Raw genomic sequence first — 18,796 nt, forward strand, 5'->3', positions numbered from 1 at the left:
GGAGCAGGTGGGAGAGGAGCCCCAGCACCTTCCCTCTTGGCGCCTCATTCCTTGTCAGGTAGAAGACCTGTCTGGCAGGGGAGCTGGGACAGGCCTCTGAGGCTAAAGCACTGGGTCCTTCTACGGCCGGCAGGAAATGGCTCTCTGAGGAGGGGGTCCTCACCAGCCCCTCCACCAGTAGGAGCAACACCGGAAAGGTGGCTCAAAGACCCTGGTGAAACCTGCCCGCCATCCCACAGCCAGAATTTACCTGAAGGTGGCCAAATGGTTATGTTACGTATTAGCATCGGTTAAAGTGGGGAAAAACGGGGGGCGGGGGTCAACCAGCAGGTCATGTTCAGTGGCACGGTATGTAGCCAATAAGGCGACGGTGTAGTTCTGCTTGTCTCCAAGTGTAGATTTCTGTATAAGTGTAGTAAAAAAATTTCAGAAGGAAATTCATCCAAATATTGATACAGATTTTTTAGGATGGTAGGATAACGGATTATTTATTTTTCTTCATTCTCACTTGGTGTCTTTTTCATGGTAAATATATTACATTTTGAAAAATACTCCTATTGACCATATTTTGGGGAAAATTGTGATTCTCTCTGGAGCCACCCTGGCCTGTGGGAACCCCGATGGGGTTGCAAAGCACAGGGCAGGCTTGGGAGAGAGGTAGAACTCGAAAGATTCTGGAGGGGTTTGAGTTGGGTCTTGAACGACAGGGTGGAGCTTGGTTGGCCATGAGAGTTGGGGTACAGGCAAGTAGAGGAAGTGGCTTTGCACACAGTTGCCTGTCCTTGGAGGGGGGCCAGGGGACTATGGCTAGAGAAAGGGACAGGAGCCCTGCCTGGTGTAGCCTTGAGCGCCGGGCAATGGAACCAGGGCGTGGGGAGCCCTTTCTCACCAACACTTATTGTCTGGCCTTCAGAGAGAGGATTTTACCTCTGCTGCTGTGAGTAAGGATAGCGCTCTGTGCCCTGCCCCGAGGCACTGTGGCTGTGGATGGATGAGACTGGGGTGGTTCAAGCCAGCGACGTGGATGGACTCCACAGTACGGAGTCTCTCCCCATGCCAGGCAGTGAAGGCGGGTGTGGGTGGGTTCTCGTTCAACTGGGAGAGTCTGCGACCCACCAGTCTGCCCCCCTTAGGCGTCCTGCTCACGGCTCTGGCCAGAATGTGGCCCCAGGCCCCCAGGTGACCTGTGCGGGCTCTAAGACTGCTTTCGGCTGTAAGTGGGGCTTCCCCTCTGCCGTCTTCCTGGTGACCTCAGCCTGTTTCCCCATCTCTCAGTGGGGCTGCTCAGAGCTGCCTCTGAGAGTGCTGTGAGCCTTAGGAGAGACGTCCTGCGCCTGGTGCCTGGCGCAGAGTGAACCCTCAGAAGAGAGTTGCTGCCCTTGGGGTGCAGTGTCCCTGCCAAGGTCAGGGCTTCCTGCCTGGAGGAGCCCAGGCAGCGTGGGCTCTGGTGACAGGTGGTGCCGGGCCAGGTCTCAGCAGTGAGCTCGGACCTCACCCTCAGACCCGCAGTGGTGCCAGCATCGGCCAGAGGTCGGTCCTCAGTTGCTGGAGCTTAAGCTTTCGGCTTTGAGCTTCCTCAGAGTTGTCGTTACATAAGCAATATCTAATGACCAGTGGGAACAGGAAATAAAGATAAGTGACAGGAAGAAGGTGAAAATTGCCAACAGTCTCACCACCCAGAAGGAATGACTTTCAGGCATTTTCCTGAGGCATAATCTGCAGTGGGGTGAGGGCGTCTGCATGTGTGTCACCCCCTTGCTGAATGGCTGCAGAATAGTCCATTATGTCTCGGTAGCCTGCAGGTCAACTTGCTCAGCTGCACTCCTGCTGGGCATTCGAGGTGTTCGGGGTTTCACTGCGGTAAACAGTGCTCTGTTGAACAGCCCTGATCGTTTCTGTGGATTAACCCATCAATTCCACCTTTGAGAGCTTGCTGTGGGTGCCCGATGGGGCGGTAGCCATTGTCCTCACCCTCCCAAAGACCCCTTTCTGGAAGGACAAACCCGGCATGGAACCGCAGCCCAGGTGGGGGAGCGGGTAAGGGTGTCTTTGGGAGTCCGGGGAGTGGCAGACTTGGATGCCAGGGGAGGCTTGTTGGAGAGCTGGGTGTCTAGGCAAGACCCAAAGGATGAAGGTCATGGGCAGAGGGGCAACTCTGCAAAGGCCCAAGCCCAGAGAGCACAGGCCTTTGGGGAACCAGAATTTCCCAGAAATTGGTGGTTTTGCCGTGCTTCTTGTCGGCGACGGCGGCAGCTTCCCCATGTGCGCAACACTTTGGCAGTTGTTTTTCAAAGTGCTGATACTTCTGTCCCTCTGTGGGGCTGGGATATCCTAACGGGGACCACAGAAGCAGGGTGGTGGGCCTCCTCAGGGTAAGAGTCCAGCAGACCCAGGCTTCCTGCCTCTCAGCATGGCCCTGCCCCCCTACCTGTGCCACCCGGAGAGGGCAGAAGAGGCCCAAGTGCAGGGCCTGCCCAGCTCCAGTTTCTAGGCCCCTTGCAGGTGCCGTATCATTTGACAGAATCTGCTGGAAGAGGAAACTGAGGATCCGAGCTTAGGTGACAGCTTGGTTTGTGTGATGGGGTGGTGACCTTTCCTGCTGCTGATGTGTGTGACCCTGAGCTGGCCTGGCCCCAACTGTACAGGAAACACCCTATCGGGATTGGAGAGCCCCTGGCTGACGGCGCCCCTAGGGTGGGGACGGGTCTGTCCCCAGGCCTGAGCTGGCCTTTGTGAAAACCCCATCCTCTCCCTGTGCCTTAAGATCCCTGGGAGACCGAATGGAGGCTCTCTGGTATAATCTCGCAGTTGGGGACACATATTTATATGTTAGGTGCTGGGGATATATCATGAATGAGACAGACGGTCCTTGCCCTCGTGGGGGAAACAGACACTAACCAATTAATTATTAAAGCAACGTTGCTGATGACTAACTGGGGTTCTGACTTGAATGGAGGGTGGCTGTCAGGGACAGTGCTTTTGTACCCCAGGTCGACAGGTGGAACTTGGAGCAATTTGATCAAGCCTGACCGGCGGGCTCCTCTGGGCCTGCCCATATGGTCCTGAGTTGGGGAGGGAACACTGTCTTCTGTCACAGTCTGAAGGTGTCATGGCCTTGAGGATCCAGTGCAGTGGAGTCCAGCCCCTTCACTGGACACACGAGGAGACAGAGAGCCATGAAGTGTGAGGGACTTGCCCAAGGTCATCCCATGGTAGTCAGCACCCAGACTCGGAGCCCAGCGCTCTTAACCCTGCATCACTGCCTGGAGTCTGCACCTGGAATCTGCATTCCTTCCAGGGGAGATGAGCCTGGCCCCACTCACCCACAAAGGACCCCCCGGGAAGCAGGCACAGAGCTTGGGCCTGTTGGCTAAGAGGTGCTTTCCATGGAGCACAGACAGAGGTCATGCAGGCACCTGGAACAAGGAATGTGCGGCTGGCAGGGCCTCCAAGGGGATGTTTCTGGTACCTCCCCTTCCGGTCCCCTCTGGAGCCTGAGGAGGCCTGCAGCTGGTGACCCAAGGGTGGGGCACCTGCATCCTCTGCTGGCTCAGAGGGTGGCCGCAGAAGTCTTATTATTTGAATAAACTTTTCATCTTCTATCTGCATAAAGCCTCACCATGCTCCGGGCCCCTGGCATTCCAGCACCAGATTGGGTTTCCTCTGGCCCAGCAGCAAACACATAGTGAATTTTCATATTGGCTCATCTCCCTCCCTCTCCCTCCCCCTTGGCCTCTCCCTCCCTGGCTTTGAGAAGGCAGGAGCCCTTCCCCTGCCCCCAGCTCACTTGCCATCAGGACCCAGGGAGCCAGCAGTGCAGGCAGGGGTGTGTGTGTGTGTGTGTGTGTGTGTGTGTGTGTGTGTGAAGCCTGGACTCAGTGAAAGGATGTTGGAGGCAGAGCGCACTTGGCTAGTGAAACGTGGGGGGCTGTGTCTCTGTTCAGCCCCTCTCTGTTGGAGTTGGGCCATGGTAACTGGCATTTATTAGTGATTGGTTCTTATTAAAACAGCGGCTGGCATTTATTGGGCTCTTACCAACAGTCAGGCAGAGTGCCGAACACTTCTCACACTTTGTCTTATTTAGTCCTCACTGCCGTGTGTACAATCCCCCCCCCCCCCATTTTATAGATGAAGAAACTGAGGCTTGGGAAGTCATGATCAGTAGCAGAGCCAAGTCTGCTGGTCCCAGAATTTGTGTTTTTACTGTTAATCTCCCTTCTGGGACAGAGTCTTCTCTGCAGCCTCCTTGCCAATTGGCCATTATCCTCTGCTTGCACACCTCCAGTGATGGGGAGCTCTCTACCTCATAGGGCCCCCTGTCCGACACTGGGCATCTTAGATAGCAAGCCCTCTCTGGAGTTTTATCTGTCTTTGGTAAGTCACTTAAGAACAGGCTCTAGTTCGGCTTCGGCCTGCTATGGCTGGGCTTTCCCAGCATCTATTTTCCTAGGGAATTATCCAACTCTTTGGTTTGGGGAGAAGAGCTAAGTCTTCCCTTCTTTTTCTTAGTAGCTCCTACCTTGTAATCAGCTCTTTAAAGAATCATTCATCACGTACTGAGCAAGACTGATGTTGAAACCCTAGAGGATCTTCACTGATGTGGATGTCTTAGTCAATGTGATAAGATAAGAAAAAAAAAGGTATAAATATAAGATACCAGGAGAGCAAGACACACATGGTTCTGCCCTCGCCAGTTCAGAGCACCTTCACATCTAGCCTCTCCCTTGGCCTTGTCTACCTGTGGGAAGTGAAGGCTCAGAGAGACAAGGAACTGCCTACCTACAGCACCACGAGCAGATGGCCTTTGGTCGGCTGAAGTCTGGTTGTGTGAAGTTTGGTGGCATGCGATGGCATGCGGTTTGGTGGGTGTTTGTTTTCAGGATCTTCATTGACATTTCTCTCTCCATTTTCCCTTTCTGATTAATTAACCTTCGGGGGCCCAGAAGGATTGAACCCCAAGCATGTAGCTGCTGCTCTGGTTCTTTGCTGGTCCTCGTTAATTGGCATGAAACACACCACAGAAAAACTTCCATTAGCACAGATCAGCTGCCTCTGTGCCCATCCTGATGACAGCAACCGTATGAGGGAGAAGCTAGTGCATAGGGAACCCTGAGGCTCAGAGGTGAGCACACTGGAGCACTGAGCTGGGATGTGCCCTGTGTCTGCCTGGCTCCCCAGCCAGGGCTCTCCTGGGGACAAGCTGAGCAGGGGTGCACAGTGCAAAGTGGCTGGTCCTCCCGCGGCATCTTGCAGCTCTGGGGGTCTCCAGCTGCCTTTTACCCCCCCCCTTAATCCTTTCTTCATGATTCCATTGGCCTGGAGGGTGGCATGATTCAGGACACCAACCTTGAGGGCCAACCCAAGACGTGCTCCCGGGAACAGAAGTGGTGCCCTCCGTGGCAGGCACAGTGCTGGCCCCAGGGGAAGTGTGGGGAGGCTGATCCTGTTCTGGGCGGGGGACGCTGCAGGGGGGCCTTGGCACCCCTTCTTCACCCTTCCCAGCTTGGGTCTGTGCTCCCAGAGGGCAGGGACGCCTGGGTTCTAGGCTCCAGAACAAGCCGCCAACTGTAGGCTGTGGGCTTGGGGCTGCTGCCAGGCAGAGGGGGGGCGGGAGGGGATGAGAGGGCTTTTGTTTCCCCCTGTCTGGATGGGAATTGACTTCCTCCCCCCAGGCAGCCTGGAGGTGTGAAGGAAAGGGCAGTCCCTGGTGTGCCAAAGGGTCTCCAGTGTGCCTTGTTTTTGACATTTCTCTGGGCCTGCCCGTCAGCCCCCTCCGCCCTCCTCAGGGCTCACTCTCCCCTGGTCGCCGAGCCCAGTGGTGGTTAAATATTTGCTAACTGAGAAGAGCTCTAAAGGCCGCCCTGTGAGAAACCCGGCCAGCGGCCAGCTCCCCCTGGCCACCGCCTTGCCCCGAAGCTGCCTGCGTGCTGGGGAGGCCCCGGCCTCTGCCTCCCGAGCCTCCTTCCCAGGCCCACGCGGCCTCCTGCGCGGCCAGGTTGGCAGCTAAACTGGGTGAGCTTCCCCGGGCTGTTCGCGCAGCATGTGTTTGCCGAGCACCCACCTGGGCCGGGCACGAGCTGGGTGCCCAGGAGACGGCGGAACAAGGTCTCTGTCTGCGGGGAGCCGATTGAAGGTGACACGGTAGTTGCTGCGAAAGGTGCCAAGGAGAAGTGGGGACTGTGGTAGTGGAGGCTGTGGGGACAGGACTTGGGGGGGTTCCCAAGGAGGTGAAGTTTGAGCCTGGGGAGGAAGAGGTGCCGTTTGAGCCTGGCCAGACGGAGGGGGTGGGCTCTGGCAGAGCACTCCAGGCCAGAGACCCCAAGCCCAGAGCCCATTTTCCTATCTGGGTACTAAGTTCCCACCGATTTCTTTCTCTCGTGAGGAGCTGGGCCACTGATAAGGGCTGTGGGAACTTGGCTGCTCCTTCGCCATCCCTCCAGCCTCAGTTTCCCAATGGAGAGCTTTGATTTGATCTTAGAGGGCCCGCCTTGGGCCCAGTGATCTGTTATCAGACCCGAGGAGGTGCCTTCGAGTGGGGAATGTCCCAGCAGAGTCAACACATACTTGTGAGTTCTCCCAGTGGACTGCACGGTCTAGGCGCCGGGCTGGAGCAGTGAGCAGGCGGGCTTGGCTTCACGTCCCAGTTTTGCTTTACCTGTGTGATGTCACTTCACATCTCTGAGCCTCAGAGTCCTCATCTACAAAAAGGGTTTGACAGTACACCTGGGTGTGGGTTAAATGAGATAATGTTGGCTCTAGTTAACACAGGGAGCTGCCTCTGTGCCTGGCATTGGGCTAAGTGTTACATGCATTAGCTCATGCCCCAGTTATTATTATAATTATATGCAAATGACAGCTGCAGAACATTGCTATGGAAGAGATGATGTTTGGGTAGGGCCTTAAAGTCTGGCTAAGATTTAGAACTGTGGGAAAGAGGGGAAAGGGAGTTCCAGCCAGAAGGCTCAGCCCTGGTGAGGCCATGGTGGTGGGAAGTACCTGAGTCAGTTGGAGACAGGCAGGGTGGGGCCTGGGAAGGGAAGTGGGATTGAGATCCTGGTGGATCCTGCATTCAATTCAGTGTAACTTTTTAAAAAACTATGTTTTGATTGATTTTTAAAGAGAAAGGAAGGGAGAGGGAGAGAGGGGAAACCTCTGTGGGAGAGAAACATCGATGGATTGCCTCTTGCACACGCCCCAACCAGGGATTGAACCTGCAGCCAGAGAAATGCCCCGACTGGAAATCGAACCCGCAACCCTTTCAATGCACAGGACAAGGCTCTAATCAACTGAGCCACACTGGCCAGGGCTAATGTAACGTGTTTGCAGGCTGCAGTTTTCCAGGCCCCATGGTAGTTGCAGAGAATGCGGTGATGGGCGATCCCACGATCTCCTGGGCTATCAGAGGCCAGCGAGGGCCTTTACAAAGTGCCCAGCATGACTGTCTCCTGCTGTTCCCACAGCCCTGGAGTCTGGGTTCAAGCCCCAGTTTGGAGTGTTCTTCGTTTGACAACTGGCTGACCTTGGACAGGTCACTGGACCTCACAGCCTGTTTCCTCAATGGGGGTGATACCTGTACCACCTCCTGGGGTGGTGTCAAAATTTGGTAAATGCCCCTGCAGAGTGCTGGCCCGTGTGGCGAGCGCTGGGTGTCACCAGCCTGCGTTGTGCCTTTCCAGCTGTGTGGCATTAGGCAGGCTCCTGGACCGCCCTGTGCCTTCGTTCTCTCCCTGGCCCATTGGGATGATGTTGAAACCTCGGTCCTCTTGGTCATTGTGATCTCCCACATAAAGTCCCTCACACAGAGCTGGCACGTGGTCAGATGGGTCATTACCGGGCCTTTGGTGTGCTGCAAGCTGCTGTATTTATGGGGAGAGGTTTTTCCTTGTTAATTACTGGCCACCAGGAATGGGGGACCCAGCAGAGGGTCCCTTCAGGGCACCTGAGGCCTGCAGGGAGGGAAACCTCACAGTGGCAGCCACCTTCCTGAGGAAAAGGGACAGCATTGTGCACATTCTCTGATTCCTGGGACCCAGCCACGGCCCCTGGGTTGGGCTTGAGCCTCCCTTTCTGCGGTGAGGAGTCTCTGGGGTGTGTGTGGGGAGCCTTATTGCTCAGTGGGGGTGGTGTCTCCTGCGGGGGCGCGGCCCTGGCTCCAGAGCGCTGCCTCTGGCCTCGGGCTCTGGGCTTTCTTCCCGTTCCTACTATGCGCCAGGCCTTGTCCCAGATGTGGGGGGTACTGCCAGAGGGAGTCAGACAGGGAACATGCTTTGACCCACCGTGAGATGGACAGGGGCTTTGTGGGAGTAAGGGGGGGCATCCATCGGCCTGGGAAGTTCCTGGGGGAAGGAAGGGTGCTGTGGCGAGCTGGGGAATGAGCTCAGCGGAGGAGAGGGGAGTGTTCCTGACCTGGAGAGCAGCCTGTGCAGGACCCCGTGGCAAGGAAAGGCACTCAGGGCCCTGGGGCATACTCAGCAGCCCAAAGGCAGTGGGAGCCATAGAAGCTTTTTGAGCAGGGGAGGATCAGAAGGAAGGGAGGTTGTGGCAGGCATAACGTGGGAGTGGCCTGGCTGGGGACAGCGACTACCGGTGCAGCCTGGGCTGAGCTGTACTGGTCCCTGGCTAGGAAGCCCACTTTACCCTGATGGCCTTGTGCTGGGGAGCAGGGCATGGAGGGGTGGGAATCATCTTGGGCCTGCAAGTGGGGTCCCAGGGACCTGACATTGCCCTACAGGTGCTCTGAGCACACCCTTTCTTCAGTGAATACTCATGGGGTAACCCTGGATCAGTCCCTTGCTCTCTCTGGGTGCTATTCCCCTTCTGGACAAGGACTGGCCTTGGGGGAGCACGCAGTGTCCAACCCCATCCTGGATTAGGCTCTGTAGAGTTCTAGCTGCTAGTTCAGGCTCTTCTCATAGACAGGCTACCCACCCCCTTCCCTGCTGGCCAATGGAGCCTGTCATTACCCCTTCCACTGGGTCTCCCCCCCCCGCCCCATGATTACCGGTCCTGAGCAGGAGCCTTGTCAGCCTTTCTGACAACGGCCACCCACAGGCCAGGGCTGCACCCAGACGCTGGCAGATGAGATAGATCTGCCAGCCTTTGCTTCCCTGCTACACTCCGACTGTTCTGGGTGCAAGTATGTCCTTCACAAGCTGTCTTTCCCTAGAGAAGTCACTTCTCCTCTCTGAGTCTCAGTGTCCTCCTTTGTAAAGTGGGGACAATGCATGAAATAATGTGCGTGAACGTGTAGCACCATACTGGGGACAGCGGAACAAGCAGCTGTTGCTACTATGTGTTAACAGTCATAATAGGGGCGTCGCGTAGAAAGGCCCTGAGCTAGGCCCTGGGGGCCAGGCAGGCTGACCATGCTCTGTAGGGACATGCCGAGTGACCCTAGGGGAGTGTCCACGCCTCTGTAACCCTCAGCTTTCCCTGCTCTCCATGGTGGTGTGAACAACTCTAGACACAGGGAGATGGAGTCCTTGCCCCACTCTGTCTTCGCTGTTCCTTCAGCTCAGGGGTGGGTGGCTCTGCGGTGGGTGGGGCTGGTGTGCTGGGCTGTCTCCCCCACGTTCCCACCCTGGTCCTGCTCCCCAGTGCCCTGGGAACCCGGCAGGCAGGTTCTGGGCCTGCCCTGCCCTCCAGGGTACTGCCTGCCTGGTTTCAGTCGGCAAATCTCTCAGCCCTGAAACTGGGCCGGGCCTGGTGCTGAGGTGTGTCCCTGGTGTCCCTGGAGCCCACTGGAGGGACCGGATGAGCCAGGAACAGTTCGGGCACAGTGCCCTCAGCTCAGGCCAAATCAGGGCTGGGACCAGTGTGAAGCCCCCAGGGTTGGCACAAGGCTGGTGTGGTCTCAGCTGGAGAGCTTCCTCTTCACCCTGGCACCCCACCGTCAGCGAGGAGAGGGGGCCAGGGCCTGGGCGCAGACCTTGCGCCTCTGCCGCTTCCCAGCCCAGGGACTTGGGGGGGGCTCAGTTCAGTGGTGTCGGTCTCCTTGTCTGAAATGGCCCTCCAATATGACATTACCTGCCCTGGGGTTGACTTGAGGATTTGGGAGGGTGATCCAGGTAAAAGATTCAGCTCAGGTGCTGCATGTGCTGGCTTTGGGAGGGCCCTGAGAAAGCAAAGAAAGTCCTTAGGTTGGCGTCCCAGACTCTCCGGGGTATTACCTCTCTAGGTCCATTTTCCAAGGACCCTGCACCCCTTCCTCCCATTCTCAGTTCAGCAAGTACTCGCTCCTCTCTGAGTCTCAGTTTCCTTATGTGAACAATGGGCTCAGTGTCCCATCTTCTACCCCCTAGAGCCTCTGGGGAACTTTGGGCCACCCTGGGGCCTCCCCAGGTCTCGCCCGGCCTCTGCTATCTGAGTGCAGGAAGTAGCATGATCCTCAGCGTTGTCAGTTTGGAAAATCAGAGATTAATGTCCTTCCGGCTGCTTTGGCTACTGTTGGGGCTGGTCCTGGGGATGAGGGGACAGTGGCTGCTTGGCCTCTATCTCAATGGCTTCTCCCTGGGTTAGAAGAACCTTGGACAGAGCACTTTATAGGAGCCCCCATTTGTGATGTACCTTCTCCTTGTCAGGGCAAAGTGCTTTACTCTCCTTTGCTCATAGGTCTTATAACCCAACCAGGCATATACTCTGGTACCATTTTGCAGAGACAGAAACAGGCTCAGAGAGGGGAAGTACCTTGGCCAAAGCCACAGAGCTAGTAGGTGGCAGAGCTCGTACTTGAATCCAGGGCTCGCGTACCCAGAGGAGATGGTGCCGAGTTCTGCTCCCCCCCCATCCTTCTGTCCAGCCCTGGGCAGGGGGGGCGGCTGTGGACAGCTCCCACTCAGAGGTGACTCACCAGCAGCTCAGAGGAGCTGAGACCAGCATCCTGGTCAGCTCCTGGGACCAGGACAACACTGATTAGATAGTCGTTGAGATTTCAGATCAGCTGAGCCAACAGAGACCCACCCTCCCATTTTATAAGTAGAACCATTGAGGCCGAGAGAAGATGGACAAGTAAGGACCCAGCAGGTGTGAAGGTTCCCTGCTAGCTCTGACCAGATAGGGGATGGAGACCCCAGACTTCAGGCCTGGCTCTGACAGTGTACCCAACAGTCTGACCTTGGGAAAGTCACTTGCCTCTCTGAACCTCAGTTTCCTCATCTGTAAAATGGGGACAGTAAAGTCTGCTTTACCTGCCTTTTGGGACCAGACAAAGACCCAGCAAGGAAGTGTAAGGTAGAGCTCTGGAAATTCCATTGTGCTGCAGTGTGAGAGGAGGGGGGAGGAAGAGGCTTTGGTGTGAGACAAGGTTTGAAGCCCACCTCTTTCCCTTCCACGCTGTATGTCTTTGAGTAAGTCATCCCTCTCCCTGATCCTCAGTTTCTTTATCTGTAAAGTGGGCATAGCAGTATTTGTTTGAATTTGCTGCTGAATATGCATATGTTTGCAGAGGATAGCACACCTGGTAAACTCTGGGGCTTCTGGGGGCAGAGTTAGGAGGATCAGCTGGTGAGAAAGCCCCTCAATGGTCTCAAAGGGGCCAGGGTTCCAGGCATCTGGGGGCAGAGCCATCCTAAGATCCAGAGATTTAAGATGCAAGATCCCTCACTCAGCTAGCTCACTGAAAGGCTTGACTCCACAGCAAGCCCCGTGTGTGTGTGTGTGTGTGTGTGTGTGTGTGTGTGTTTTGCCCTGGTTCCCGGGTCCTGGGAAGTGTGGCCTCTTTGAAGCCAGATGCGCCCACTACCCTCACACTGCAATGAGGTGGAGATGGAGGCCGCAGGTGGGCAGTGGCTTCCTGAGGTCCCAGAGCACAGTGGGGGCGGGACAGCAAGGTCCCCTCCTAGAATTCACTAGCCGCCCTCGTGGGCTGATGAGGGAATCGGGACCCGCACAGGCGGGCTTCCTGTGACAACCCACGGAGCTGCACACTAGGTTTTTGTTCACTGACAGAGAGAAATGACCCTTCGCTCACACGCCTGTGAAATGGAGGGCTCCTCACCTCTGGGGCCATTTGAAGAATCTGAGTGTGTGCTGGGCCCTGCGAATTCTCTGGGACATGCTGGTAGAGGGGCACAAAAGGGGGCAGTGATGGGCTCTGGGCACTAGCGGAGGCAGAACATTATGCCAGGGGCCCTGCCAAGGTTGGGGGGAAGTGGCTCTGGGGCTCCTTGCACACACCCGGCCTGCCCTTCCCGCCCCCTCGCCTCTGTTCGTGCCATTCCTTTCCCCTCGCGGGCTTTCCCTTTGTCCGATCGTTGCTGAAGACTTACCCACTCGTATTCTTATTATTTTGTGATTATTTTCCTGGGTCTTTTTTAAAAAAAAGTTTTTGTTGGATTTTTTCAAACTATAAAAGTTATACCTGCTAATAAAAATGTTAGTCTCTCACACTGTTACAGGCTGAGTACTGTTATGATTGGTGGTAACAGTTGTGGTCTGAACTGAGCGCTTCACGTGCCATCCTCGACCTGCAGAGCGCTGCGAGTGGATTCTGCTATACCCATTTTACAGATGAGGAACTTGAGGCCTGAGAGAGCTAGGCAGCTGCAGGGCTGGGGGCTGGCAGGGCTGGGACTCCAACACCCACCCTGTGCTCCTCACCAGGAGCCTGGGAGCCTGGCGCTGGAGGCGGGCACTCTCGGTCCCGCTACCTCCTCCTCAGCAGCACCTGGGGCTGAGTCAGTGCCGGGGGGACAAAGGCTGGGCGAGGCCATGTGGGAGGTTGGCGAGGCCGCCACACACCCTCAGCCGGCTCTGCCCCAGCATCTCTAGCTCCCAGCAGCAACCGGATGCCTACAACTAGCCGGGGTCTCCCAGTTCTGGGGCCCAGGACCCCTGGGTTGGCCCTGCTTCTGGAGATGGGGCCACGGCCTGCTTCCTTTCTGCCCTATGAACAGAGCCAGGACCAGCTTGAACCCTGAGGGCCTCAGTCTGACTGTGTGACCTCAGGGGAGCCCCTCACCCTCTCTGGCTGAGTCCCCTTCATGGTGTGGGGGACTTGGAGACCCCAGATCCACGGTGTGTGGTGTCCAGAAGCTGTGTGAGGAAGTAAGGCGAGCTGGTGTGGGCAGGTGTGGAGGAGAAAGGTGCCTGAGGCCCCGGGGACCACCCACAGACACCCAGGCGGGGACGCCACAGTGGGGATTCAAGTTGTAAAATCCCTGTGGCAGTTCCTGGGACATAGCCCTGCAGGGAGGGGAAAGTGGGGTGCTGAGTAGCATTTATAGGGAGGGGGGTGCCTGGGTCCTCCCCCAGCAGCATCTGGCCAGAGAGGGAGACCCTGTCCAGGACTTGTCCCCTGCCTGCTCTTTGTCCTTGGAGGGGGCTGGACCCCTTCCCCTCCTGCCTCTCTGAGGTCCAGAGGCCTCATGTTCTGCCTTCCTGTGGCACTTCCTTTGTATCAAGCACGTGGCAGTTCCTCCCAAGCTCTCTTAGGACATTTCTCAAGAATGTGCTCGGAGCTACCTCTGCCAAGAAGCCACGGCGCCCTGTTCCCCCCCAGCCTTCCCTTCCCAGTGCTCCCTTTGCTGCCAAGCCGGCGAGCGCCCAGCTCCCTTGCGATGCCTTAGTCTGAACCCTTCGGGGACTGCCATCGCCACCACCCTGACCCAGCCTTCGCCTGTCCGGCGGGGCCTGGTGCGGAGCAGGCCCTCAGGAACCATTTGGCGAATGGACGCCCCCTTCCTCAGTGCCTGCCTGTGCCGGGCCCCAGGGGCAAGCTAGAGGGATCCAGCGGTGGCCAGAAGGGCTCCAGGCCCCCCCGGGGTTGCGGTGGATCCTTAGACAGATAGGAGCATCCCCACCTATTTGGCTCCAGAGTTGGGAGAACAGGGCTGGGTGGTGAGAGACCCCGTGGTCTTCAATCTGTTTGGTTCTGGAATTTTAGGTAGCAACGGGTTTATCTAAAAGCAGGCCAGCTCTGGACAGCTCTTGAATTCGGGTACAAGGCGTGCCTGGAGTTGCTGTTGGGCTGGGGCTGCTGCAGTCTCTTTGGGGGTACAGGGTGCATGGGGCTGCCTCCTCTTTTCCTGCTACATTGAGTGCGACCCCCCAAGTTTCTGCTGGTACCCTCTCCCCTCCCCACCCTCTGCCTGGTGACTCCTCCCCAGTCCTCTTGCCCTTCACCCCTGGACCCTCGCCCACGGTTGCCCTGCGACACCAGGAGAGGCCTGGCATGAATGTCCTTGCCTCCCAGCGCGCCCTGGCCGCTCTCGGCCCAAAGTTCCAGGTCTGTCAGCCTCATTTTTGCTCCTGGCTCTGTCTGGGTCACCTCGTTCTGGCTGTCACATCCTTGGCCTCTGCTGGCTTCCTCTCCAACCCACAGCCTCCTCGATGGGATGATGGCTGGGCCTTCACCTGGCTGGCCTCGCCCTTCCTGTCCTTCCCCCCGTCTAGCCTTCTGAACCCGGCCTGGAGATGTCTGGCCCTCGCTGACCCGGCAGCTGAGACCTGGTTCAGCTTCCTCCTGGACCTGGCTCCCTGAGGTCAGGGCAGATTCCTGCCCTTCTGGAAATAATGCTCCATCTGGGCTGCCTCAGCCTCCCAGAGCCGTGGCTGAAGGACCCTCAAGGGCGGAGGGCCCACGCCCACCCATCCCGCACGCTGGGAGCGTGCCCGCCGGGTCAGGCTGCCTGGGATAAACCCCGGACCAGGGTTGTGGGGGCTGACAACCGAGAACTGTGCTCTCCTGTTCTGGGACCGTGAGCCTCCTCATGCCTAAAATGGGGGAACAACAGCGCTGACTCCTCAGGGTTTTCCTGAAGATTCTCCGGGATCATGCGTGTAAACCTTGCCTACCCCGGCTCGGGGTCACAAGCAGTGGTAACGATTATGATGATGATTACATGATTTAGCAACGTAATTGTCGGCTAGGGTCCTATTTTCTCTATTTGGCCCCAATTCATTACCTCATCTCTCTCCCCCAACCCCATCTTGCCTCATCATTTTCAAAAAAATTCCCATGGTCTTTGAGAAAGGTCTGGTTGTTTATGGTTTTTAAAAAATAGACATTCAAAGCAAATTCCTCATTTGTTCTCCTTGTCCTCCCCCCAAAACGGAATCCTGACACAGGATCTCACTCCAGGAGGGGGGCGCACAGGCCTGTGGAGAGGTCCCATGGGCTGAGCTTCCTTCAGAGGTAGCGGAGGGCGTGGTTTGCCTGAGACCTCAGGTGGGGGGGTGGCATGTGGTTTTAGCTTTCCTCGCTGGCCACCATGGTCACCACCTGGCTGGGCCCCAGAACTACGTCCCAGCTGCACCGCCTGCTAGCTGTGTGACCTTGTGCCAGAGACTTAACCTCTCTGCGTCTCAGTTTCCTCTTCTGTAAAATGGGGTGACCCAGCCCTGCCTCAGAGAGCTAGCGAGAGGATTAGATGAAATGCTGCCCCAGCCAGGTGCCCACTGTGTCCAGAGACCAGCCCTGGGAGGGGCAGTGTCACGTCACCCGCCTTCTCTTTGAGCAAGAAGAGAGAAGCAAATGGCCAGTGCGAGCATAAAGGCTGTTAACTTGGTAGATGTGTCACTTTTAGAATATTTATTTTTTACTGGGAAAAGAATCATGCTTGTAAAATAATTAAATGCTGTAAAAGAGAGTAAAGCAGAAAATGGAATGGACTCTGCGCGCCTCAGTCCCACACCCAGAGGTCCCATCTCCAGGTTCTGGGGTGTGGCCTTCCCACCCCTTCCCGCATCTCCAGGAATGTCACACGCACAGGCAGGGCTGCCTTCAAAGGAGATGGTACTCGACGCGATTCTGTAACTTTATGTGACAAAGTGCGGTCCCCTTCCCTCTGTTGGTGCACATACCTGTCGACCCCCCTCGTTCTTCTCACTTGCACCCTTATGATTGTGCCACAGAGGCCGTCCCGCTTCCAGCCCCGCAGCCAGGTCAGGTGCCTGCCCATCCGCACCCTGGTCTGATGGGTCCCGCCCGCATTTGTGTGGTGGCTGCTGAGGCTGAGTCTTTTCACTAGCCCCCCACTCGCTCGCAGTTTCTCTGCCTGGGGTGACTGCCCCGAGGCTCACCCCAGTGTGTGCAGGAAACACAGTCCCGCCCAGAAAAGCAATGCCTCGAGAGCAAACACTTTCACAAGCGGGAATTTGGGGCGTTGTGGACACCCCTCCCTGGGGCAGGGTCGCTGCGTGCAAATAGCACGGTGACCTCATGTTCCTGTTTGTCCTCCCCTTTCAGAGAAAACTGGAAAGATCCTGACGGAGTTCCTTCGTTACTATGAGGACCAGTATGGCGTCGCCCTCTTCAACAGCATGCGCCACGAGATCGAGGGCACCGGGGCGCCGCAGGCCCAGCTGCTCTCGCGGAAGGTGAGGGGCCGGGCGCGGGGCGGATTCTGGTGGGGCTCTGACATCCGCTCCCCATGGTCTCGAGCAGGTGACTGCCTCCTCCGGGCCTCCGTTTCCCATTGTTGCCATGATGGTCTCTAAGGGCCACACCAGCTTCTGAACGGGCAGGTGACCTGGTGGTGTTGTCCAGGCCCCTTTATCACTGCGGGTGACTACCCCCGGCTCTGCCCTTCCTGCACACACAGGCCTGGTCCAGCCAGATCCTTCTCTTACTGTCTGTGTGCCCAGGAGCAAATAACCCCACCCCCTGGAGCCTCAGTTTACTCCTCCGTAAAATGGGATCTGCACACCTGCTGCACAGGATGGCTGTAGGGGTTGGAGTCGAGCCAGCGGGTGCCTGGAGCAGGGAAGGTGTTGCTGAGTGCTGGCTGACACTGTCATCACCACTGTCCTGTTATTATCCCCTTGTTAGTAGTAGGGCTATGTTTGCCCAGTAAGTATTTGTCCAGTGAGGGACTGCAAGCTCCCTTTGAGATGCTGGGGCCAGTGTCATAGAGGAGGGGTAGAGGCTGGAACCCTGTGGTCTGGTAGGAAAGCACGCAGGAGGACCTGGGTTCAAATTCTCTCAGTTGGTTCAGCCCTCAAGGTTCAGTCTCCTCGTCTGACAAATGGGTACCTCCTGCATAGGGCTGTGGTGAGGATGCAGTGAGAAGATAAATAGCGTGTGGTTGGGGGGCAGATGGGATGTGAGCCCTGGCCTGCTGGGTAACCTCAGACATGTGGCTTCCCCTTGTTGAGCCTCAGTTTCTCTGTGTGAAATGACATTCAGACAGAGGAGTCGTGGGCCAGAGGAGTCAGAGCAGCTCCGTGGAGGGGTGGGGATTTCATGGGCTTAGGCACAGGCCATAGGTTGTGGTGGTGCAGACAGGCACGGGGGCGACAGGGGAGGCGGCAGAGAGGACAGAAATGGCTAAGAAGGCCTGACACTGGGGTTTTTATATTTATTTCATTCCACTGCCATCCTCCCCCAAACCAAGTGACTGAAAATGTGCCTGTTTACCCTGAGGCCAAAGGGGCAGGAGCTGGTGTCACTTGAACCTGGCTTTGAGGATTTATTACCCTTTGGTGTCTTCTCAGCAGGAGGAACAGCTGGAGGCTGGAGGTGTTAGCTCAGGGGGGTGGGAGAGCTGCTGATGAGACTAAGGATTTCCCTGAGAGACAGGCAGTCCCCTTGTCCGGGACAGTGTCAGGTCAGGTGCTGGGGCCATGCTGCCCTTGCGGGCTCTGGAGACACTCCAGGAGACAGACAGTAAACAGCTGTTTACACAATCAAGTGGGTGCTACGAAGGAGATGACAGGGTGAACTCAGACAGTGGGCATCTAGTCTCCTCTGGGTGGACACCGAGGGCTTCCTGGAAGAAGGGCCATCTCAGCTGAGGACCTGATGGGAGGAGGAATATCAGACTGAGGCAGTGGCATGTGCAAAGGCCCAGAGCTGAGTCTTTAAATGGCTTCCCCAGGATGGTGGGGGCAGGACTCAAGCCAGGTCCCAGTAACCCAGGATGGAAGTGGGGGCTAGCTGATAGCACTAGGCTTTTACTCTGCATGAGAAGTGCCTTGAGCACTCGTGAGGGTGCATATTCATTGCAGGAAAACAGAATTAACATGTAAGCAAGAAGAGTAAAAGAAACCATCTTTACTCCCTGAAAAGCAGGGATTTTGGGTCCCATTTTGCCACTCAGGAAATTGGCCATCATGATGTTAAGTCGTGATAGTAATATAATAATAGAAATAATATTAATCATCATCATAGTCACATCAATTGTTTTTATAAGAAACAAAAAATAATACAATAAAAATAGTAATATTAATAATAAAAACAAATAATAAAAAAAATAGTGTTTTAAGCCGGCACGTTTGTTAGCTGGCACGATTCCGTTGTCTGAGGAGTTATGATTGTGTCCACGTCATAGCTGTAGACCCTGAGGCTTGGAGAGGTCCAGTTGCTGGCATGGGCGGTGGAGCTGGGACTGGAACCCGGGCTCTTGGAGCTGGGGCCTGTGTGCTAACCATTCACCACCCACCAAAGATTCCCACCGTGGTATTGGAGAGCTTTGCAGAATCCAAAATATTTTGCCTGGGCTGTCAGTTCTGTTTCATTTCCTGCAGACCTTCCAATAGAAACACAACTCTGCCATTTGAAAGTCTTAAAAATAAAACCCAAACCCACAACCAACCACCCATTATGGGCTGCCCAGGACCTGGGGAGCAGGGTTCTGAGCCCCAACTGGGCCTGGGAAGGCCTGCCCTTAGCCACAGCCTCCCACTGCCCCCGAGTCACGCCTCCTGCCCTTAGCAGGCCGGGGGAGCCCCAGCAGCAGTGCGTGCGGAGATCCCTCTCTGCTCTCTTCCTAGAAAACCTGGGCATTGGTGGTGGGGTGAGGGTAGGCCCTGGTCTAAATATAGGCCACTGCCCAGCAGCCTGCGACCTGGGCCAAGC

The 18,796-nt window shown here is 56.4% G+C and overlaps 1 protein-coding gene across 1 annotated transcript in view; it reads left to right on the forward strand.

Moving 5' to 3' along the window:
* The window catches only part of NIBAN2 (niban apoptosis regulator 2), a 47,901-nt gene that overhangs the window by 12,020 nt on the left and 17,085 nt on the right, over positions 1-18,796 (forward strand). Inside the window, exon 2 of the mRNA XM_081150964.1 lies at positions 16,187-16,317. Within this exon, the coding sequence (XP_081007090.1) occupies positions 16,187-16,317 (131 nt within the window). The remainder of the gene's footprint in view (positions 1-16,186; positions 16,318-18,796) is intronic.

This window comes from Miniopterus schreibersii (assembly GCF_964146895.1).
Source record: "Miniopterus schreibersii genome assembly, chromosome: 11".
NCBI classification, from domain to species: domain Eukaryota; kingdom Metazoa; phylum Chordata; class Mammalia; order Chiroptera; family Miniopteridae; genus Miniopterus; species Miniopterus schreibersii.